At 37.0% G+C, this 24,111-nt stretch overlaps 4 protein-coding genes across 7 annotated transcripts in view; 2 read left to right on the forward strand and 2 right to left on the reverse strand.

Annotated features, from left to right (window-relative positions):
- Positions 1–10,187, forward strand: part of tg (thyroglobulin) — a 35,343-nt gene extending 25,156 nt beyond the window's left edge. For 2 of the 3 annotated variants that reach the window (XM_082149724.1, XM_082149725.1), the window contains exons 40-48: positions 142–280; positions 1,399–1,595; positions 5,168–5,332; positions 5,427–5,594; positions 5,715–5,902; positions 7,736–7,843; positions 8,508–8,648; positions 8,923–9,116; positions 9,253–9,543. In XM_082149724.1, coding sequence (XP_082005850.1) covers positions 142–280; positions 1,399–1,595; positions 5,168–5,332; positions 5,427–5,594; positions 5,715–5,902; positions 7,736–7,843; positions 8,508–8,648; positions 8,923–9,116; positions 9,253–9,389 — 1,437 coding nt within the window. In that variant the 3' untranslated portion in view covers positions 9,390–9,543. Of the gene's footprint in view, positions 1–141; positions 281–1,398; positions 1,596–5,167; positions 5,372–5,426; positions 5,595–5,714; positions 5,903–7,735; positions 7,844–8,507; positions 8,649–8,922; positions 9,117–9,252; positions 9,544–10,010 lie in introns of those variants that run through there. The other variant, XM_082149726.1, reaches the window with a different exon arrangement.
- sla1b (Src like adaptor 1b) lies at positions 1,613–4,804 on the reverse strand. Its single transcript, XM_082149771.1, has 7 exons — positions 4,511–4,804; positions 3,872–3,971; positions 3,014–3,100; positions 2,824–2,921; positions 2,516–2,647; positions 2,287–2,410; positions 1,613–2,122 (listed from the first exon to the last, which is right to left on the reverse strand). The coding sequence occupies exons 1-7, from the start codon at positions 4,587–4,589 to the stop codon at positions 1,906–1,908; spliced, it is 837 nt and encodes a 278-aa protein (XP_082005897.1). The 5' UTR covers positions 4,590–4,804; the 3' UTR covers positions 1,613–1,905.
- A 1,329-nt stretch (positions 10,188–11,516) lies between the features above and the next one.
- On the forward strand, positions 11,517–16,644 carry ccn4b (cellular communication network factor 4b). 2 transcript variants are annotated; one of them, XM_082149761.1, is made up of 5 exons: positions 11,517–11,734; positions 13,318–13,594; positions 14,933–15,190; positions 15,305–15,498; positions 15,713–16,644. In XM_082149761.1, exons 1-5 carry the CDS (start codon positions 11,687–11,689, stop codon positions 16,010–16,012), a joined length of 1,077 nt encoding a protein of 358 aa, XP_082005887.1. In that variant the 5' UTR covers positions 11,517–11,686; the 3' UTR covers positions 16,013–16,644. The 2 variants fall into 2 exon arrangements, with proteins under 2 accessions (XP_082005887.1, XP_082005888.1); XM_082149762.1 differs by lacking the exon at positions 11,517–11,734 and having other exon boundaries at positions 13,437–13,571.
- Positions 16,645–16,783: 139 nt separating this feature from the next.
- ndrg1b (N-myc downstream regulated 1b) lies at positions 16,784–21,258 on the reverse strand. Its single transcript, XM_082149760.1, has 14 exons — positions 21,160–21,258; positions 20,608–20,713; positions 20,257–20,377; positions 19,654–19,716; positions 19,477–19,537; positions 19,156–19,242; positions 18,962–19,018; positions 18,738–18,838; positions 18,506–18,568; positions 18,364–18,415; positions 18,194–18,241; positions 18,000–18,035; positions 17,733–17,784; positions 16,784–17,619 (listed from the first exon to the last, which is right to left on the reverse strand). The coding sequence occupies exons 1-14, from the start codon at positions 21,205–21,207 to the stop codon at positions 17,426–17,428; spliced, it is 1,089 nt and encodes a 362-aa protein (XP_082005886.1). The 5' UTR covers positions 21,208–21,258; the 3' UTR covers positions 16,784–17,425.
- Positions 21,259–24,111: the final 2,853 nt, after the last annotated feature.

The following is a 24,111-nucleotide window of genomic DNA, read 5'->3' on the forward strand; positions in this document are numbered from 1 at the left end:
ATAAAGTGTAACTGACCTCACTGTTTGTCATGAACTTTTACTTCTGTAAATACTGTTTTTCATAAACCTCGCCATCCGCTGACTGTGGTGTGGATACAATTATTGGCAATTAATAGTACAAAATGTTCTATTTTGTCACAGAGAAAGAATGCGCCGGTTCTGGTGTTCTTCCACAACTCTGGATCGGGTCTCTTAGATGGTTCTTACCTCGCTGCTGTTGGCAACATAATTGTAGTGACAGCCAGTTTCAGAGTGGCTGCTTTCGGATTCCTCAGTGCAGGTACGAACACACATATTATACACAAATGTGTTCATATTTGCATCTTGAAAATATTCCAAGACTTTAGCCAGCCCCACAAATTGAACTATTTGTATATATTTTAAAATGTCATTTTTGCCTGTGACGACAAAGCGGAATTTTCACCATCATTAATCCAGTCTTCAGTGTCACATGATCCTTCAGAAATCATTCTAATATGCTGATTTGGGGCCCAAGAAACATTTCTTAATATTATCAATGCTGAAAACAGTTGAGCTGCTTCATATTTTTGTGGAAACCGTGATGCATTTTTTTGATAAACAGCATTTATTTGAAGTAGAATTATCTTGTAACGTAAAAGTCCTGTCACTTTTGATCAATTTAATGGATCCTTGTATACATTTTGGTAAAAAAAAAAAAAACTTACTGACAACAAAAATATTTTTATTTGCTTTTTTTTATTGTCATGCAGCAAAAAATATAAAGGCTTCCTTGGCACTTTATGCTGAAAAGTCCTGAAAATGTTTTAAGGAATGAATCTCAGTGTTATGGAGACAGTTTAATGTATATCCTACACTGGAATTAAACCGTGCCCTGGAAGCTCTGTTAGGTTAGAACAGAATGACGTATTGCACAGATGGGATCATTTCTTCCATATAATGGAATTCCAAAAAAAATGGAATGGAATATGGTTATGGAATATAGTTGCGTAAGGTCCATGTGAGAAGTTCCATTCCACACAGTGGTTGTGAAAATATTCAGATTCTTTTCCCCTTTGCCAACATTGGTTGAGTAAGTTTGAAAAGGGGGCCTAACTGGTGCCTTTGAGTAGTCTGCCAGGATGAGCTTTCACTGTCCATCCAAAAACAACACGCAGTGAAAGCTGCGCAGAAGCCTGATTGGCTTCCTTGAGTTTCCCAGCTAAACCCTTGTGGAGCTTTGAAGATTTGAGTAAACATTTAAAAAATGATTATTATTATTTTTGTTGTCTCTATAATGAATGGACTCTCACATGCTGATTATAGTTCGAAGGTAATTTCTCAGTAATCTACTGCAAATCTTCTGGAGTGATAGTGTGGAAAATACATTTGGAGATCCAGAATGTGCCTCATGAATTGAAGTCTGTTCACTCTGTATAGGTTCCAGTGCTCTGGCGGGGAATTATGGGTTGCAAGACCAGGCAGCTGCTCTGGGTTGGGTTCAGAAAAACATTGCTTTGTTTGGAGGAGACCCCACTAAAGTCACAATAGGGGCAGAGAGAAACGGAGCCGACATTGCGAGCCTTCATCTCACCTCGCCATCAGCTTCATCACCCTTCCGCCGAGCTTTACTAATGGTAAGAACAGAACTCTGAGGTCCCACTGCCGGTTATATAACACCACTGTTTTGAGTAACAAGACTAATGCCTGAGGTTACATTTACAGTAAAATCTATCTACTCCAGTCCAAAAATAATGAATCATGGTTACACAAGTATCTTAAAACACTCATTCGTAATCCTAAACTTGAATAATAAACATGTTTAAGAAAATATTTGAAGCATTCCAAATGTTTCTCTGACAAAAATTCAGTCCCTTTAGTATTCACAAACAGCAGTGCCTTTAAATATCAGCTTTTGAGCACCTCAAATGAATTAGCTGTGATCTATCAATGCACCTCCTCATAGTTGTCCTCCACAGTGGCCAAATTTTCAAGCTGGTGGTTCGGCAGTGTGTAGACAGACCTCCACCTCTTCTTCTTCAAACTAAATTTCTTTCTCTCTGGCTTTTCCTGCTCTCCCAGCAAAGACAGGTAGGAAGAGACACTGTTCTGAACCCCATAGCTGACCGCCGAAGGGCTTGTACTCTGTGGGATGAGCTCGGAGCTGAGAGAAAGTGTATCATTATTAAAGATTTTGTCTGAAAAGGTTTACAGTATTTTAAGTTCTTCCATGTTTATGTGAAAGTTCAAACACTGATCACGTGAATCTCAGTTTTGAACTATCCCTTTAAGAAACAACATTTGAGTGGCTTTTACTGATTTTCTTACCTGTTCACTGCTCTCCAGTCAAAGGATAATTTACTCCAAGTCGATTTCTTGCGCTCACTCAGGTGTGTTTCACAGGCGGCCAAGCACGGGCCAGTAAGAACACAGCACAGGCCGTCTGCTATATCTAAACAAGAGCAAGAGGGGAAAATCTGCATCAAACAGATGACCATCTTTTACACTAAAACAGCACAAATGACTATTGTTTTTTTATTTGTATTACATGATTTACCAGAGTAGTGGTTGACCAGATCTTCCAGACACTGAAACGTGAGGCGTGGAGAGATGAAGTACCAGTTGTTTGGCATTCGAACTATCCGATAATGCTTAATAGTTCTGTGGCGCAAAGATAAGCTGTACATACCTACAAAAATACAAGTTATATGATTGTAACATCAAACATATACGCCAAAAACATCTCTTTCTGTGAGACAGTTTCTTCCTGTTTAGTGGGCAGTTCTTGTCAAAAATAAGCTTCAATAGGGACCAGACCTTATGCTGTCTGGCTGTTTAATGTTCGTTTTAAAGATGTATTGTGACCTTTTGTGCCCTCTCTAATCATGAACGACCCCACTCGGTTCCCTGGGAGTCGAAGCAGTTCTTCAGCTTTTGGTCTGGTCACACTTTCAAACAGCCAGCTGAGACAATCGAGAATGTTTCCATCAGCACTAAAACAGTTAGCGTAGGCAAACTGACAATTAGCTTGTTTATTTTGCAATTCAGAACCTACCCATGGTAGACTTTTGTGGCATGACAGTGCGGTATATAGTTCACTTCCTTCGTGTTGACTGAGTAGACCTTCCACCAATACCCTTCCCTGAAAGAAAGGGAGGTGGACAGTTATGCTTCTTGTGTCATTTTTAAGTTTCTAATTATCACAAAAAAAAGAAAAAAAAGAAAGAAAAACAAGTTTTGTGTGTGATAAACAGCGGAAGGTAGTGTTAATGCTATCACTGGCTGCAGGGTTTTGTGGTCAGTTGTGCATTCACACATTGAGCCCAGCAACTGTCAAACATTGCTGTAAATACAGTTGAATACAAATACAGAAAATATTTTTAAACACTACTATTAAAAGGTTTGGTGTCAGTGATATATTAATACTTTTATTCTGTAAGGAAGCATTAAATTGAGCGAAACTGAAAATAAAGTCGCTCCAATTTAAATAAATTCAGTTCTTTTAAACTTTCTTATCAAATAATCTGTTTGTACGAACTGTTTTCAACATTGATGATAAGAAATGTTTCTTGAGCACCAAATCAGCATATTATAATGATTTTTAGAATAGCTGCTGAAAATTTAGCTTTGCCATCGCAGGTATAAATTACATAGAAAACAGCTCATTTAAATTGTAATAATATTTCATAATATTACTGTTTTTACTGTATTTTTAATCTAATAAATGCAGCCTTGGTCAGCATATGAGACTTCTTTCAAAAAAATCTACAAATCTTACCAAACCCAAACTTTTGAATGGCTGTATATGTGCTTGCCTGTGTAATAATAATCTTGTAAAATATATAAAAAGTCAGATTTTACTGTTAGCATACATGTTAAAGCTCTTGTAGAAACATGAAATGCTAATGCTTACTCAGACACTATTTTCAGCCAATCTCCTATTCGAAATATGGGCTCGCAGATGTCCGAAGGAGGGAAGTTATCCAGCACTACTGCAGTGTCATTCTCATGCACTGTAAAATAGAAAATACTGCATCTGTATCTTGGCAAAAAGGATTTTAATAATGTTTATGTATGCTACTTGATGTTTTCTTATATCAAGGAAACATCAAGTAGCTAAGTAATTAGCTTATGAACTCCATTAGCCTTTAAGCTAACTTTTAACTTTTTGACTGACAAAAAAAAGTCTGATTTTATCTCCATTTGGTCATGAGTATGTTACCAGATAATTCTGCACATTTGTGTATAATCTTAGCGACTTTATATATTTTTAGGTCATACACATCTGTTTTGAAACTTCATTTGTTTTTGAAAAGAGAAGTTCAGTTTAGTCTTTTGAATATTATTTCAGATCAAGGACAGACCACAGCTTATGCTGCACATTCTGGTCAGAAAGAGAACCGATATCTTTGTTTTAATACAGTTTGAGTCTCTTCAAACACGCAACATCTGCAAATGATCGAAACGATGTGGCATCTGCTTACAATAACTAGAAACATCACTTGAAACCACTAATACATTGTCACTCAAACAGTGCTCAGCATTTTCGTACCTCTCGTTGGAAAGTCTTCATTAGTATTTGTTTGTCTTAAATCCTCTGGGGTTCTTTGGCTTGCCTGAGCGCCTCCCATTGTCAATCTCCCACTAGTATTCCTACAGATTTATCACATCTGATCAGCCATCAGATGTCAGTCCAGACTGAGACAATCTCCTGTTCTGAGCAAAGAGTGTTATTAGATTCTGCTATTGTTCTGTTGTGCAACTTCCCACTGATAAGACTTTAAGGGCATGGCTCGAGTAAACAGGGAAACTGTTTCTCACCACACTTTCCACTTCGCATTTAAGCAAAAATAGGAAGTGCTGAAATGAAATGCTTTATAATCACATGCAAATTCTTTGAAATATGTGCTATGTATGCAGCTTCGGGTAAACGTGTATAAATAGCTGTGGTATGCAAAGAAACTTCATCATGGTGTCATGATTTTCTGTTTTGAAAAGTTTTTTTATGGTCTGAAGCATAATGCATTAATATAGAATGTGCATTGATGTGGCCTAATTCTTTCTCAGTTCTCAAGCCGAGTAATATAACAAAAAACCCATAATAAACGAAGTCTAGATGAAAATAATGAATGATGGTTGTTGACTAAAGATCCAGATACCTTTTTACTGGTCTCATGCAATGCTAAACAATGCTGTTGTATGCTTGCAGGGTGGATCTGTGTTTTCGCCTGCTGTTGTAATGAGTACATCTAAAGCCCAGGCGCAAACTGCATCTCTGGCTAGAGAACTTGGCTGCTCGGCAGCTGATACTACACAGATACTGACTTGTTTGAGGAGCAAATCGGCTCAGAGCATTAATGCTGCCCAGACCAAGGTACAATGGGTCACCTTTGTGAAGAAAAAGCACAATAAAGTCAAAAAGCTATCATTATTTTTGTTTAACGTTCTCTTGGTGTGTTTGTGTGTAGTTGTTGGCTGTGAGTGGTCCCCTGCAGGCCTGGTCACCAGTGGTTGATGGAACTGTAGTTCGGGAAAAACCTTCTGTGGTCCTTCGTTCCGGACGCTTCCACAGAGTTGAATTACTTCTGGGCTCATCAGTTGAAGACGGCCTCATCAGCAGAGCCAAGAACATCAAGGTCAGGACACAGATATATCGGAATGAAAGCGTTATTCAGAATATTCATTAGTAGGGTGTCATTAATAGAATACTATGACATTTTCTTATTGACACTTTTCTGTTTCATTAATTTGAGAAGAATTTTGAGCAGCTTCAGGGAAGGGCTGACAGTAAGACAGCGTTTTACGCGGCCCTGTCTAACTCTCTGGGTGGAGATGATGCTAATGCTTTCGTGAAGGAGGCAGCGACCTGGTTCTACTCTTTGCAGCACTCCCCCACACCCTCAGGGTACAATGTGTTCTCTCGTGCTCTGGAAAACGCTACGAGGTAAGAGGTCAAAGATCTTACAGAAGTATATTTTCTTGTCATTATAAGAATGTTGCAGAGAAAGCATGGGCCAAAGTTACACTACCATTCAAAAGTTTATGGTCAATTACCGGTAATACTTTTCAGTGTGGACACAATAAATTTATTTATCAAAAGTGACATTAAAAACATTTATAATATTACAAAAGATTTCCTTTTCAAATAAATGCTGTTCTTTTGAACTTTCTATTCATCAAATATATATAATTAATATATTAAATTAAAAACAGTTATTCTAAATTGTAACTGTCTTCACTGACCAAATAAATGCAGCCTTTGTGAGCATAATAGACTTCTTTCACAATCATTAAAATATCATACCAATAAAAAAAGAGTTTTAATTGAATTTAAAAGCCCATGATCAGCTTTTTGTTTGTAAAGCTTTGAATGCTAGTTGCAAACTTTTTAGTTAGATGCCAAAGTGAACAATAGCAAATCTCACAAATGTTCACAGCTGCCCTTCTAGTATGTTTGTTCAGATCCTTGAAAAACAATTTTTTTTTAAATGGTCTGGAATGCAGAGGAATCCAGAGCCTTAGGTTAGGACTCTGCGCTTAACCTGTGGTTGTCTTACATTCACTGTGGGTGGGTAGGCTGTAGTGCTTGTGGCAAAGAGGAAGGAAATGGTATATCTGGGTTTCGACTGAAAAATACTTATTGTTTAAAACAGTCCTAACAGAAGCTTTCACTCATCACTGATCTGAAAACAATTCCATTGCACTTAAAATGACATGGAGACATTTACTGGATGGAGACAGCTAATTTTAGAACAGGAAGACTATGCATATACCGAAAAACAATAGTCTATGGCACTTTTAATGATGTTTTACTGACAATTTGATGACTTTTAAAGTAATCAAGTGTAGCATTAGTTCTGGCAGGTCAAGTTAGTCAAGCTCGCATCAGCTGACTCTCAGCTGATCCATGTCTACCTTTAGGAATATGGGCAGGGAATTCTTGCCAGAACAGAAGCATACCGCCAACCCAAACTGTATGCTAATTGTCAATCATCTTTGACGATAGTGGTCCTGACAGAAATATGTTTATCTACCTTAATATAGGTTATGGCAGAAATGACCCAGCTCTGAATGATACAGATACAACCATCTTGAGCTCAGTTTCTGTCAAACATATTCTGAAGAGGAGAGAATTTACTCAAGTGTGTCTGGGAAATTCAGCAGACAATAGTCCATTTAACCAAAAGCTCTTTCTTTTGATTTATTGTTGTTTGTGATTACCAGTTATCTCCAAACACTGCATTGTTCACTGTTGGAATCATAGCCAAAATATTTTATGTTGAGTAAAATTAAATGTCTGCTAGAATGAAGTTAAAATATTAAAATAAAATAAAAGATTAGCTAATCTCTGAAGGGCAATTTCACATTTTCCTTTCCACTTCTATGTCCTGATATTCCTGGTTCTTTCTCTGAATTGTCAGTCGCTCAGTAGTTCAGAAAGAGGATAAGCTAGCTGCCCACATAATCACTAGTGTCAGATATAGTACAGACCAAACCTGACCAACACATGTGACACACCCCTCTGACCTGCAGCACACAAAGGCACCGCAGCATAGCAACACAAACAGGAAAGGACTTTTTACAACTTAAACAGAACTTATCGAACCTGATAAAACCAAGTTTACGTCCAGCTTCATTTCCTGTTGTTGCGACACTGCCCGATGTGTAAAAGTGGTAAAAAAAGTGGCTCCTGTGTTATCAAAATCCTAAGATGCCGAAGTAGCCGCCTGTCCCTTGCTATGCATGCCATCCATATCATGGCCCTTTATTTCTACAGAGACCTCTTTATCATCTGTCCAGCTGTGGACATGGCTGAATTCTGGGCAGCAAACACACGGTCCAGTGTTCACATGTACCACCTACCTGAGGACACTGCCTACAACAGGTGCCTCTCATTCCACACACATAATATCATACTTACTTCACTGCACATGACTTGGTTCCATTCAAAATAACATCTATCAGATCCAAGAAGAATCTCTGTGTATTCTAAACAGGGTTTGTACAGATACTGTAAAATGAAATCCCAGGACTGTTAAGGACTTTTCAAGCACTTCTTTTTTGGTTTTCAAGGACTACAATGAGAGATCTCACTTATCAAACCATATCTTTATAATCTTTCAAATTCTAAAAAAGGTAAATAGATTAAAAAAAAATGGTACAAATAAAGTGCAGCACATGTAATGGCTGTGGTAACTTTAACCATTAAAAGGATACTATGACAAAGATATCGCTTTCCTTATTTTCTCCCTTGAATATATGATTGACCTGAAGAATGAAAGCTGTGTCATATACTTTAATTAATATATGAGCAATATCACGCTCATAGCCATGTGAAATGGCTCTATAGCAATATCAGACGGGTGAGAAAAGATAGTTTTATCAATAAAATGAAACTCTTATTTTCTAGTCTTTTGTCTTCCAGTAATTCAAGCACTATTCAGGTACCTTTTCAGAAATATGGCTGTTTTTAAGGGTTTTCCCAGACTTAAATTTCAAAAACTTTAAGCATCTTGTATGAACCCCGTCTAAATATATTTTTGTCACAGTGTTGATCTATCAGCTCCAATGGATGTGCAGTTCCTCTTTGGAGTTCCTCTTGCCTCAGAAAAACAAGACCTCTTCAGCTCAAAAGAGAGAATGCTTACTCTGCAAGTCATGAACTACATGACAAACTTCATAAAGTCTGGGTATTTATCAACCACATTTATATTTATTTTTTTAAAGTTGCGATGTAACAAAAGTACCGACAGAACTTTTCTTCAGATCTGAGTGAAATGAATTATCGAAAAGCATCGGTTGTTGATTGGATGGAAGCAGATCTGATCAAATGAAACCTGCGTGAATGAGTTGTTCACAAGAAGATCAATAGCATGCATTTAGAAAAAAAATGGTGAATTTTCATTTCATGCCGACTGTAATGATTTTGCACTGGCCTGTTCATCTCTCCTCTGCTCTTCACAGAAACCCCAACCTGCCTCTTGCAACATCTAGGACGTCCTTCAGTAAGCTCTTGCCCCCATGGCCTCAGTTCATGCCTCACCCGGGTGGACGTGGCTATAAAGAGCTGTCCTTTACGCTCACTAACCGCAAGAACCTCCAGAGCCCCCAGTGTTCCTTCTGGTCTCAATATGTGCTGGCTCTGATCTCCTCTACTGGTTAGTACTGCTCTACACATCCATATAAACTCCTGGTGGTCTTTAAATGTAGAGATTGGAATATTACAGTGTTTGTTTGTTTTTTAGACCAGTCATAAATTCTGATTTTGTGCACTTGTAAACCTGATTTTACCAGCCAAATTATCCTGTGGGACTTCAGTGGGAGATACTGGAGGAATTCAAACTCCAACCCAAGAGCCCAAGTCACTCCCAGATACCAGCTTCTTTCTTACTCCAAGCAAACCTAAATCTGAGAAGGATGCTTACAGTTAGTCTCACAATTTAGATTTACTTGTAATCGCTTCTTCCAGAACCAATTCAGGCTTAGCACTCTGTTATTTTGGTATTTCTATTGATGTAAATCATTATGAGTATGAATCAATGAACATTCATAGTAGAACTTAAGCAATAAACTGTATTGAAAACACTTATGGTTTATTCTTCAATGTTCAAATTTTACAACACAATACAATACAACTTTGTCAACCAAGGCTGACATTTTTTCTTTGACCGCACCAGCATTATAAAACATATCATGCAACAGATGTATTATAAACGGCATACCACATATAGAGAGAAATCGTATTATTTTGATTTATATATTCAATCTGCTGTGTGTGTGTGTGTGTGTGTGTGTGTGTGTGTGTGTGTGTGTGTGTGTGTGTGTGTGTGTGTGTGTGTGTGTGTGTGTGTGTGTGTGTGTGTGTGTGTGTGTGAAAATGATACATAAATATAGAGCATTAGATTATCTTCATTAATAATTAATGAGGTGATTTAACATTAAAATGAAGACATCATTCAGTCACATGGAATAAGGACTGACCAAAGTGCCAGGAGAATATATGAGTAATCCTGACCGTTTCACTTTCTGCAAGTTTCCAGATGCTGCCACAGGCTTGTGTGCCACTGACTGAGGGCTATTCTGAGATACTAATTATCACTTTATTCCTGGAGATTATAAGAAGCCTTTCCTCTTTGTCTAGACTATTCTGCTCTGGCTGTCTGGACACTTTTGATTACGTTCAGTACACCCATATGAATGAAGTCAAGGTTTAGGGCATTTTCTCAGAATGTGGTATATTTTGTATATTTTCCACATGAACTATGAAACAAAGTTGCACGTTTAAGGGCTGAAATATTAAAGTTATGGGTTTTTTTTAGTCTGTGGTGTAGGAGATTAGTTTAGAATTTTTACTGTTCTTCTGTTTAGTGCATCAGTGGCAGGCTGCCCAGCAGTCGCTTTTTAATTTGTAAATAGTGGAAACCTCAGCAGTAGTGCTCAATCTTTACCGCATGTGACTTTTAAAATGTAGCTATTCATTTTTCCCAGCAAACAATGCACTTAAATCAACATTTATTTATTTGATTGAATTACAGTTCCTTTTTTAATATTTCATGAAATATAACAGAAAAAAAAGCCAAATTATACGATTTTTTATTCGATTTTTTTTTATTATTATTATTATTGTTCAATACATTACAGTAGATTCAAGCACTGTAAAAATAAATCTTGTAAAATGTGGTTGTCAGAAATTCACCATTAGACAGTATTACAGAAAGACATACAGTACAGGAAGTATATTTTTCGTAATATAATGTTTAATAGGCTGGTCTACTTAAACTACCAAAATCACCATAAATCTTACACATAAATTACATGGTAATAATGGGATGTTAAAATATTATAAAATTTTTCACTGTATTAACCAATTTCTGAACTAAATATTTTTACAGTGCATGTTTTGTTAATCAATTTTAAGTACATTTTAAAATGAGTATTACCAATATCTGGTTTCTTACACCTACGTTCTCACCTCAGTGCAGGAGGAAATGTTTTTTGGGGACACAGTTCTCTGTCCTGGTCCAACTGCTCTTATCTTGAATTCTTGCTGCTCTCTGGAGTTATTTTTCTCCAAATATCAAGCAGTTAGGGTATTATGAGTAATGAATTAACTATGGGTTATCATATAGATTATCATATCTTCCTCTCCTATTTACATCACTAACCCCTCATGCTTATAAAAAGGAGTGTCCTGACTATAACACTATTATACTTACTGTAAATGTCCTTCATCGGATTCTTTGACAAGTCAAAAACAGATTACTCAAAACATCATTGTGCACACTTAAGTTGTTTGGTTCGTGTGCTCCTATTGTGTATATCTTCTGAAGAATAAGTGAGGTTTCAGAATGAATGGCTTGCTTACATTTCATGTCATGCCATAATTATTGCCAGCAAAGACATAGTTACGATGTGAGAAATCTAAACATTTGTCTTCAATGTTAGTCATTTTATAATACGTTAAAACTGTTGGAAAAGTTCACTTTCTAAATAATTTAGATGTTTTATTTTGATTCCAACCCCCCCTTGACGATTGAACTGGAGTGAACTGAAGGAAAACTTCCAGTAAACTCCCACTAAATCTGACAGACTGACGAAAAGTGAGACTCCAGTAACTCTGACCGACACATCTGCGCGTCACCGTGAATGCCACGAGGGAACGCTTGTGGATTGTACCTGTAGAAAACAACATTTCTTGTTTCAATGTATTTCTCTCAGGAATATAGTAATGTGGAGACTCCTGTTGTGGATTCTTTTGACAGCCAGTGTGCACCAGGTAAGTCTTATCATTCTGTTGATTTTTACGCAGTTTTTTAATATAAAAATGCAACTAAAGGCGTTTTTTAACAATTAAAGAAAACAAGAAGAATATAAACCCTTTTAGCTCAGTAAAGTAGTTCCTTAATCAAAGCGCGAGACACCGTAGCTGGTTCTCGGAAAGCGCGATTTGTCTTTCAAATTCATTGCCTACTTGCACATTCATTCCAACCCTCAAATGCAAATAAAAACCTAAATTATAATTTTTTCCAAAACTGAAAATGACAGTTTGATTGGTCATCATGATGACAATAATGTTTATTTTTATTTTATTTTACTACATTTGTTGACGTCTTTGCACTAACAAATGTGCTGTAATTTAACGCGCATGTGCAGCCTCGATATTTAGTAGCAGCCTACAACATTTTGATTGAAAATGTGAATTTTCTTATGCAACAGTTAGGCTATATAAAAAGGTATTGATGTAGGCTAGGGCAGCGGTTATTTGCACTATGTACAAATAGCAAAATATCTATAATTACACTAAGTGCAAGTAGCAAGTGCAAGTAGCTATGAAAAATTTTTTCATAGACTACAAAAAATTGTAGTCTATGAAAAAAATTCTATTTATACTATGTAAAACTACCAGTATTATCTGTGCAATAAGTGTAATTAGTAATTAGATGCTATTTATATTTATAAATAGTGGCAGATACTATTATTAGCTTCTCAGTGTTGTTGTACATTAAGTATGCAATAATAACAGATAGTAAATTATTATTTTTATTAAAATAATTCAATAGATGCCGCCTTATTGGAGAGGCTGCTCACTGCAGAGCAAATGGGTGGAGCTTATGTCTAGCTCCTCCTCGCTAGACAAAATGTCATTTGTAATTGTAATGTAAAATGTAATTTGGCCCTAATGGGTGGAGCTAAAATATCCAACAACTCTATCCTTCCACCCCATTAGATGTCCAGAGAGTTGGAGCTGGACGTCATTTGACTCTGCAGTGAGTACCACTTGCCTTATTGGGACAATAAGCCCTCCCTAACAACCTATCCCTAACCCTAACTGATAAAGACTTCAGTATTAAACACACTTTATTTCCACTTTTAGAATTTTTTCAAAATTTGTATTGAAAATAAATGCCTTTCTGATCTGATATGAGATGGGGAAAGGGAGTAGAGCGAGTTTGGCAAAAGGCAGACTCTAACTCCATTTTATTGAAAATTTCTGCTACACCTTACCCTATTACAACTGTTGACAAATCTGCATCTTCCTTAATTTTGTCTGGCCCAACCAGACGTCAATGGGTGGAGTTAGTTTAAATGGCCAACAAGGCAGGCTATTTGCACTTAGTGTAAAAAGACACTCCATTGATGGCCAATACCGTACGTCTCACACAAAAGTTGGCCTTATAGGCTATTTCTTCTCCAAGGGTTGCTTGATTTACAAAAAGGAAAATTTATGTGACAATAATGTTGCATTTCTCTCTTTTTTGGATCTCTGTTCAGATGAGCATTTTTTTATTTTCAAAGCAAACTCTCTGTTGCCCCAAAGTGGCTAAAGGTGGCATATCTCCTCTCTTCTCTTCCACACAGGCCAGTTCCCACAACTCCACAGACTCTCCTCTTGTCACCACAGATTTGGACCCTTATAACCGAAATCGATACTGCAATTGGCCCTGTAAATGCCCCAAGAGTGCCCCTGTTTGCCCACATGGGGTTAGCCTGTTGACAGATGGATGTGACTGCTGCAAGGCCTGTGCCAAGCAGGTGGGGGAAACCTGTAATGAGAGAGATACCTGTGACTATCATAAAGGACTTTACTGTGACTACAGCGCTGACAAGCCGAGGTACGAAAAAGGAGTGTGTGCATGTAAGTGACCCCACATATTCTTTAACTGGCTTGGCTTCATTTCATATGCATTAGATGAAATATACCACAAAATAGTTAGAACTCAATTTCAAGAAATGTTTATTTTGTGTAAATGTGAAGAATTTCACTGATAATACATTTTAAAAGACGAATGTATTTCTATATACTGTATGTATATAGTTATTATTTATTTATTTATTTATTTATTTAAATTTGAACACATGTGAAATCTTTCTGTTTTTGTCCAGGCTTTAATAAGGTTTTAAATCCTAGGTTTTCAAAATGTTGTCTTTGACATCTGGACTGGACCCCACAATATTGGAAAATGATGTAAATATTAATATACTCAAATTAAACGTATACTATTACAACAGTTTTTAGTACCAACAGATTAAATGCAATATCTACTTCTTTTCTTATTACCTGTCAAATTGGTACTCTGGCACAAAACCTTTTAGGCTGTCCAGTATTGTTTCTTGTCCTTGACCTAAAGGATTAGTTCACTTTAAAATGAAAATTACCCCATGATTTACTCACCCTCTCAAGCCATTCTAGGTGTATATGACTTTCTTCTTTCAGATGAATACAATTGGAGTTATATAAAAAAAAATTTCATGGCTCTTCCAAGCTTTATAATGACAGTGAATTGCACCAACAGATTGAAGCTCAAAAACGTGCATCCATCCATCCATCATAAACAAACTTCACACGGCTCTGGGGGGTTCATAAAGGCCTTCTGAAGTGAAGTGATGCGTTTGTGTAAGAAAAATATTCATATTTAATACGTTACAAAGTAAAATTCTAGTTTCCAGCCAAACGGCCATACGCAGTGCAGTCCACTTGCCCCAAATGCGCAACATACGAAACTAATGATATCGGAAGTAGCGTAGTGCGTCTGATGGTGTAGCGAAAATATCAGCAGTACGTCGCATTACTCGCACAAGTTGCGCTTTACACTTAAGTGGAATCTGTATGTTCGTTTGACCGGAAGCTAGTTATTTTACTTTCTAAAGTTTTAAATATGAATATTTTTCTTACACAAACTCATCGCTTCACTTCAGAAGGCCTTTATTAACCCCCCAGAGCTGTGTGAAGTTTGTTTATGATGGATGGATGCACGTTTTTGATTTTCAATCTGTTGGTTGCAATCCACTGCCATTATCAAGCTGGGAAGAGCCACGACATTTTTTAAATATAACTCCGATTGTATTCGTCTGAAAGAAGAAAGTCATATACACCTATAATGGCTTTAGGGTGAGTAAATCATGGGCTAATTTTCATTTGAAAGTGGACTATTCCTTTAAGGAAATAAATGATCCAGTCTCTTCTGTGTTTCAGATGTTATGGGAACAGGCTGTGAGTATAACGGTGTGATTTACCGTAATGGCCAAAGTTTCCAGCCCAATTGTAAGTACCGCTGTCTGTGTGTGAATGGGGCAATTGGATGTGTGTCTCTCTGCACCGAGTCCCTGCCACCCCGGGTCTGGTGTCAGTCGCCCAAGCGAGTGAAGATCACAGGCCAGTGTTGTGAGAAATGGATCTGCGAAGAGTCCCGTAAACCACGCAAGACCAACCCCAGACATGCTCCTGAGGAAGGTGAGCAGTGCGTTATTTTGTTTTGCGTGGTGATAAATGTCCATAAGAATACTATAACGTTTTTAGTTCTTCATCATTGACGAATCTCACACCTATTCTTTATGTCTTTTTCAGAGTCCCTCACCACTAATGATATTTGGCATAACAATTGCATTACCCAGACTACCCCATGGAGTCCCTGCTCAAAGACCTGTGGCCGGGGCTCATCATTGCGCATTTCTAATGACAATGCTGGCTGTGTGATGGAGAAAGAGACCCGACTGTGTAACCTCCGACCTTGTGAGGTCGACATCACCAAGCACTTTAGAGTAAGAATGAATTTTTTTGAATTATATTAAATTTGCTGACCCATCTCTACTTTTCCTCACTTATTTTAATGACAGAATATGAATAATCTAAGTTGCCCATCCCTGATCTAAACGATTTTTAGATCGATATTGATTGATTGATTGATTGATTGATTGACTAATTGATTGATTGTTTGTCTGTCTGTCTGTCATATCTGTGACATCTGTTACTCAGCCGGGTAAAAAGTGCCTGAACATTTACCGTGAGCCAGAGTTTCAGAACTTCACCATCTCAGGCTGCATCAGTAAGAAGGCGTATTGGCCCAAGTACTGTGGAATCTGTACTGATGAGCGCTGCTGCATCCCCTACAAGTCCAAGACCATTGAGGTGGAGTTTGAGTGTCCAAATGGATCAGTTCTTACTTGGAAATACATGTGGATCAACGCATGCTTTTGCAACCTCTCCTGCAGGAATCCAAACGATATCTTCGCAGATCTGGAGCAATACTATGAGTTCAATGAGATTGTTAACTAATTAACCGAGAGCCAGATGCAATCTCTTTTTATGGCATCCTTGCACTCACATTTGTAGTCTATGAAAAGCATCCATGCTCACAGTGTGACAGAAACAGGGATGTTTTTTGAAAGGAATCGTTCACTGTTGATGAGAAATCATATCGGATGGTTTATGAATGAAAATTAGCACAGTTACTCATATTGAGATGGATTGTGAGGGGATTGTTAGTTCATACTGAGGGACATTATGGTACAAGATTTCTAATGGATTTATGAGGGACAAAACATTTTAAATTTAAGATGTTCTGTTGATTTACCGCTTAATCTGTGCAAAGTTAGAAAGAAAATCACTTTTTGTATTTTACGAAAAATGTTTAATAAAAAACATTGCCTTCAACGATAAAAGGAATTCTCCTTAAAGGAATACACATACTGTAGCAATCCGTTTTTGAAAATATATATATGAGTTAAAATGGTGTTAAATTTTTTTTATTCTGAAATACATATTCTGAAATATACAAGAGAAGTGACAGTGATCTTTTTGTTATTCAGACATTTATTTTGCCAAGTTGTTGCTGTTCATATTTAATTCAGGAAATATTCCAGAAATGTATCTCTTTATTTAATAAAAAAGACATATGCTTTTCTTTATGCATTTGCTTGTATTTCTATTGTCACTCGATAGAGTAATTTACATCATTTCTGTAATGGTGCTGTTTAAAATTCATGACACATATTGGATGTAATTATACTTTTAGTTTTAGATGTTATATAGCAGTGAGACTGACTAAATTTACTGTTATATTTTATTAATACAGTTGTTAAATACAAAGTTATTTTACCAACATTCAAAGATTTTACAGTAGCCACCTACCACCTGAAATGATTCAGAAATGATATAAAATATTTTGTAGACTACCTGTGGTCATTCTCTCTATACTAACCAATACTGTCAAGTATATTTGACATTACTCTTATCAATTACAAGTATAGAATTTATATGTAATAAGAAATTATAATGTATAAAAAAAAAAATCCCACAAACATTCAGCCTTACCAGAAAACACAAACACGCACACACTTTGTGTACAGCTGTACTGTACACATCACATAGAACCTTATTTATATTATATCATTATAAAATATTACATATTGCACATTACAAGTAATAAAATGGTAATTTACAAATGTTTTTTAGATATTTAAAACCAAGTGCCTGCAGGTCTATTAAGTACGTGCAATATTTGTTTGCAGTGAGGGCTATCTATCTCTATTCTAATATCCCTTATGATAAACACTATGATACATGAAACATCAAATCACAGGAGCATCAGCTTTCAGGTTCAAATCCTGTAATTTTAGGTCCAATTTGAAACCGCCTGCTGAGTTCCATTCAGATTTGCACGGTGGTGTAACTAATTTCACGAGGCGTTCAGCAGGACAGCTCGACGGAAAGTGTGGGGCCTGAGGAACTGTGCTTGATGTTTGTGGCGCTCTCCATGGAGACGTCAGTGTGGGAACGTCCACGCTGCTCATCCATCGTGTTTGTACCGCTGCGGTTGCGGATGAGGGATGAGTTACTGCCCGTACGAGATCGAGCCAGACGGGTCATACTGACAGAGGGCACTGTGAAAGTGATAAAGGACAGTGAGAACACGATTTTCTTACATATATTATACGTAGCCTATATATATATTTGATAATAGTTCAGTATTGTTGTTAAAATAACGTGTGCTTACTGTAGCCAATCCCCTGGATAAAATATTTGAAAGCTTCTATTAGTTTTTCAGGCTGCAAGAGAACACAAACAAGTAGCCTAGTGTAAATTCGCTTATAACCACTGTAATATCAAATATCTAGATTAAGAATGCAGATTTGAATGCGTGTGTCAATATCAAATATCTATCTATCTATCTATCTATCTATCTATCTATCTATCTATCTATCTATCTATCTATCTATCTATCTATATTAGTAGTAGTAGTATGTATATTCATGATATATACCTGATCAATCTGAGGCAGGCCGCCACAGTCAGCCATCTAGAAAAAAAAGTAAAATATTAAAAATGACACTTCAACCATTACAAACTATGGATGCGCAAAATATCTGTAGCCTACCATATAAGTCAAATTATTTTATCCATATAGCTATTTATCAAAGATATTTTGATTGCAATAGAAATGGCAAGTTCACTGACCTTGAGAAAGGTGGTTGTTGTTGGATTCATTCTAGAGTTGCTGTCAACCTGTGAGGTCAAATATTTAGATAACCATTATGTAATGTTTTGTCTCCAATTTATTTGTAGTATATAGTCAATAATGGGGAATTGTTGCAACCAATCGACCTTAAAGAAATAACTTTTCTCACCACAGCATCCACAGCTGGAGAATTATCACCCACTATTAGCAAAACTGGACACCTGTAATAAAGATATTTAGACAAAATACAACTGTGAGGTCTAATGCACTACTCAAAGTCAGTATGTTTACTGTCGTCAGGTGGGACTTACTGGAGTGTTTGTACATTAACGTTTCCTCCTTGTACCGGTCTCTCGATCCCCAGATCCCGTCGGCTGAGAAAAGACGGAAATATGATTTCAGAGGCTTTCAGTAACTTATTGGTGAATTTCAACTTTTTTCTCTGCTGTATTGCAATATAGATACTGTAAAGTTTATTAAAACAGTCAAACCCAGGAACTGAGTGACTGCAGTGAGTACAGACACAAATTTCATTAGTGATACCTTTTGTAGGACTTGACAAACTGATGCAGGTTGGACTGGTTTACATTGTTTGCGATGAGATGACGGAAGGTTGAGATCAGTTCATGATTATGTATCTCCTCCTACATCAAAACAATCAATACATTGAGAATTAATTTGCATGTATTTATATTCATTATAAGTTAATATTTTTATTATATAGTCAAATTAGTATTTTTTTGTAATATATATTCAACAGTTCTCACCTTTCCAAACAGGTGTGATATTACAGTATCAGGGAGAGCGTGAGTCCAGCTAGTAATCTGTTGAAAATGTCACACTTTAGTGAGGATTTGTGCATTGGAACAAATATATGAGCTCCTTCAAATTAGTTTAATAATCCAATCATTTCAAATCTCATAAGAATGCAAATCTAGCAGTAAGAAACCAGCTTTTATACCTTTTGTGCTGCCCAGTCCATAAAAGCCTCTGCCTGAGCGCTCATATTAATCAGAACAAGACCTTCAACCATGTCTGGGTGTTTTAGCTTTAAGAGACACATGCAAAAAAACAAACAAACAAAAAACAATAATTATGAAAAATTAAAACTGAATATTCACCTCTGGAATGTGGTTGGCACAACAAGCAAGCATGTGATAATAATGAGCAGGATTACACTGCAAGTATCAACATTGCTTTGTAGCAAGAGTTGCAGAACTGTAATCCGTGATATTCAAGGCCATTCAAAATGCATCTGAAAGGAAAAGTGTATAAAACTCACTGCAAAGCGGGCAAGGATGTTGGCTCCAGCACCGACCGCCATTCCAATCACACTCGTCAGACTATAAGGGAAAAAGAGCAAGCATTCAAGCTGGTCTGGATCAAGAGTGCTCATAAGAGCCTCAATAATAAGAGTTAAACATCTAAGATGGGTTTTATACCAGCATTGAAGACTTACCCAAAGTGCTCAAGGACCATAGGGACGGTCTCTGAGAGCTGATCCATCGAAGGGTAGGTATACCTACAACAACAGACAGTGGTTTATTTGTTAGCCTTACACATGTGGAACAATATGGAGGTCAAATACTATGACGGTTAAACAGCACAACAGGTTATTTAGGACTGGTTGACGGCCTTCCAGGCATTAGCGAGGTCATAATCTGTCTGGATGCTGTTTTGGATGGTTGGATTATGGGCAATGGATGTCAGTTACGTTGCTGTAGCAGATGGCAGATCATAAATGTTCTTTACTCCCCTTAGACCCTATAAGTGACATGACCTACATGCTGCCAGTCTGGTGCTTTAGGTTGCAGATTAAAGCGGTCTGTGTTATATTTCCTAAAACAGACCTGCTCCAAATGAGCAGATTTGAAATGGATTTCCTGTCTTAGAAGCTGGGGAAGTTAAACCAAAGCTGTTTTTTTTCTTCTGTTTTTTTCTTTGTTTGACAATGAGAGAGGGAAACCATTCATTTGCTTAAGATTTGAGTTAATTGTATCCCTTCGGATGCTCTGATAGACCTGAAACCATAATCAGGTGGTATAATGAACTCTATACTTACTCTGTGGAGAGTGTGCTGGCACCCTCCTGCTGTCCCGGGGCGTCAACATGGCACACAGCAAAGTGTTGCATGATCTCATGCATGTCTTTTTGATTAAAGAGTGACTCAAAACAGCTCTTATCTGCACAACAAAGAACACAACTGTGGTACTAAGCCTTTTATATTCATACACATTTTTTTCAGTCCATTAAGACAGAATACAGACAAGATGTTATATACAGTTTTAAGAGCACTGGAACTTGCATTGATACTGTTGCTTTAAAACACACACTGAGCACATTTCTCTTGCAGAAAGTCGTACAGACACAGCTTCTGCATAAGGGAGTGAGAAGGTTTAGAGGAGATTCTTACGGTTCAGTCCAATGTCATGGAATGTCAGGATGGTAGGCCGGTTGCCCCTCGAGACACCCTTCATGGTGCAGTGCACCTTACCAAATGAAGTCTCCACATCATCCTCCTGCAAGAGCAAAGTTATGGTTATTTTGCAATGCTTTAGAGTTTTTATTTTATGAAGAGAAAATTCTGATACTCATTCATCTCATTCATTCTCAATTGCAGCAGTCATGCCAGAATATATGGTTAAACATTTTTCAATTCAAGTTTTGACTGACTTGAATTGAGATGAACATATTTATTGCAACATTTCCCTCAGTTCATCAGACAATTTTTTTTTAATATTGCACACCAAAAATCCACCCAATAGTCTTAAATAGCATGTTATTTCTCACAAAAACATCAAAGCACCTTGACTGCATATAGCAAAGCTATACAGACAACAAATATCACCATCAAAACCCCCTTAAAAGCTCAAATAAAACATGCAACATCCTTTGTATCCTCTGTTCTAACACAGTAGGCTATACAACAATAGCAGAAGATCAATAAAATCATATCAGAACTCACAGTGATGTCAATTTCAAAGACGCTGTCCTCAGAGTCCTCCAGTACCATGGTTACAGTTGTGGAAGGTGTATTTGAATAGAGTAGATCCTGTTTTGTTGCTGCCTCAAGCTCTGAGTTGCACAGAATGCACTGAGCTCTGGGTTTATATATCCTTGTTTACAGTGTGGCGTAAACATCCCACTCCCAGCATGCCTTAGTGGTCAGAAGGAGCCAAATTCTTATGGAAAGCTCCACAAATTGGATCAGTAAGTTAAGCAGGACACTGTATCACTGAACACGTCCCACCTCTTTGGTGTTCCCAATTAAGGTACGTAAACATTTGAATGAGACACATGCACAGTTGATGGACCCTGTTAACCTCCATAGTATGGAGGAAAACAAATATTATGGAAGTCAATGGGGTCCATCAACTGTTTGGTTACCCAATTTCTCCAAAATATCTTCTTTTGTGTTCAGCAGAAGAAAGAAATTCATGGTTTGGAACAACCTGAGTGTGAGTAAATGATGACAGATTTTTTGTTTTAAATGTTTGGGTTAACTATCCCTTTAAACTGTTTTGAACTTGAACTGCACAAAACACTTAGATAGTTCTAAGTCACTTAGCACTTCTGTCCAAAAAGCTAAGACAATCTATTTAAAATGCCATTGCAAAGAAAAGAAAGACAGTCAGAGCTCACATCAGGCATGTAGCATTGTCTAGCACTTAAGGAACCTTGATCTCACAGTAATTGATCTAAAGTACTCTGTTTACAGTGGCCATCATCACAGTAACAGCGCTAAGCTCATTTAGCATAATGACAACGTGCAACATGTTTGTGCAGGCGTGAGGCAGTTCGGGGCAGATGGCATTTCTGTGGTCCAGACGTCATTGCTGCTGAGAGCCCCTATACAAGTGTCCCTGTCAAGCACTAGACAGTGGCCTGCAAGCAGTCCTGAAATGGTCTTGGATCAGTGACAAAGCAAGCTGTTTCTTCAGTCCTCATTGTGCCACTTTTACAGAACTGATGGCTACTGTTAATGATTCAGCAAATCTATATGTATGCAGCCAGCACAACTGTTTTCAACACTGATAATAAGAAATGTTTCTTGAGCACTAAATCAGCATATTAGAATGATTTCTGAATGATCATGTGACACTGAAGACTGGAGTAATGATGCTGAAAATTCAATAATATTCAACAAAGTTACAGTTTTCAGTCTATTCTCTTTTTTTTGATGAAATAAATGCAGCCTTGTTGAGAATTAAAGACTTCTTTCAATAACATTTAAAATAAAGGTATAGGCTAATTTGTTAACTGTTATATGCCAGTCATTTAAAGAATGTGATGCAGCCTAATATGATATTTGCTGGAGTGATCTTAGTGCTGCTAGAGAAAGGCAATGCATGTATATTAGTAAAGGGTTAAGAGGAGCCATATGTGATCCTGATCAGTGAAGGGACAGTGTCAGCCCATCTGCCATGAGACAGCTGTTTCATGCTCTGTCTGTACAGCTTGTGATTGTTACTGGCACACCTGATTTTACATTGAAAATGTATTGAAAATACAGAACAACATTTTTATCAAAAACATTTGTTGAAATATTTTATTTGGAATTTCAGTTGAAATTGCACTTTAAAAAAAGTTATTTATGAAAAAACAAAACTTTCAAACAAACAAACAATAAAAAATGTTTTAACAAAACTTGATCTGTTTGGTGTGCTCATCATCATCCATATCGCATGATGCAGAATGATTCTGGGTCTCCTGCATACATTTTCTTCAACAATCACTAAATCAACAATTACAGACTGCATTTAATGAACAGTTGTTTTATACTGATATGTAATTGTTTGCCGATGTTCTCTCAAATACAAAGTTCGGTCATTAAAATCTAGATGGTGCAGGCTGATAGGTCCTTAACTCGATCTGCTTGCAATCTTATCATTCTCTATAGGACACAGCTGATTGGTCAGTGTACACTGAACTCGCTGCTAAACCTTCAAATACTTGGTCAGCATTTGCTATAGCAGTTGCAGCATACTTTCAGAAACCCTCCAGCTTCCCCAGCTCCACCTGTATAGATCTGCTACAGGTGATTCATGTACGTTATATTGTACAGCAGCAGCATGTCTTGCTAACAGCAGCGTGCTGTGTATGTATTTGGCAGTATAGCAAGTCCCGTGCTTACCCTGAAGCAGCAGCAATATCCCATAGCAGCAGCAGCAGCAGCAGATTATTCCGCCAAGACCAAAAATATCAACTTTGTCAAATCCATTACAATGTCAAACAGTCCGAGAGTTGTCATGACAGAGCTCTCATTAATTGCATTCAGGATACTGGAGGAGAGCCAGTGTAAATAAAATGTTTTTTGAGTTTTATTCAAAACATGTTTAGCCTACTAATATAGTTTAACTCAAACAATAGTAGCTATACTATTCCCTATTAGCCTACTGACTAGGTAACAACTGAAGTGGACTATCCATCTGTTGCTTGACATATGTGAGCCTCATCTTTTATTAGGCAATGACCTGCATAAATTCTAAACCAGACAGAGTACTTAACCTATAAGGGGCGATGTAAAAATAAATCTAATGACCTCATTACAGATAGCCTATAATGATGATGAATACCACAATAGGAAAGTACTTTTATTAAATGAATACCTTTGTATATTATTATGCAGGATACCAGAGTAGCTTTTTTTTGTTGTTGTTTAAAATAAATATATATAATATCATTATATACGAAAATATATGTCGATGACATGGTTACAGTGAGTTAAATTTTACAATAAATTTGTTCAATAAATTAGATGAATCACACATTTCATGACCTACTGACACATTTCCATGATGTTGTAGCCTAGCCTAGACTACGCTAGATGGCGCAATATCAGCAGTATTTAATTATTTAGTGATTCGTTCGGAATGAGATTAGAGACAGTGTGTTGTGAATATAAATATGCTTTATT

Source organism: Leuciscus leuciscus (assembly GCF_965113295.1).
Source record: "Leuciscus leuciscus genome assembly, chromosome: 20".
Lineage (NCBI taxonomy): Eukaryota > Metazoa > Chordata > Actinopteri > Cypriniformes > Leuciscidae > Leuciscus > Leuciscus leuciscus.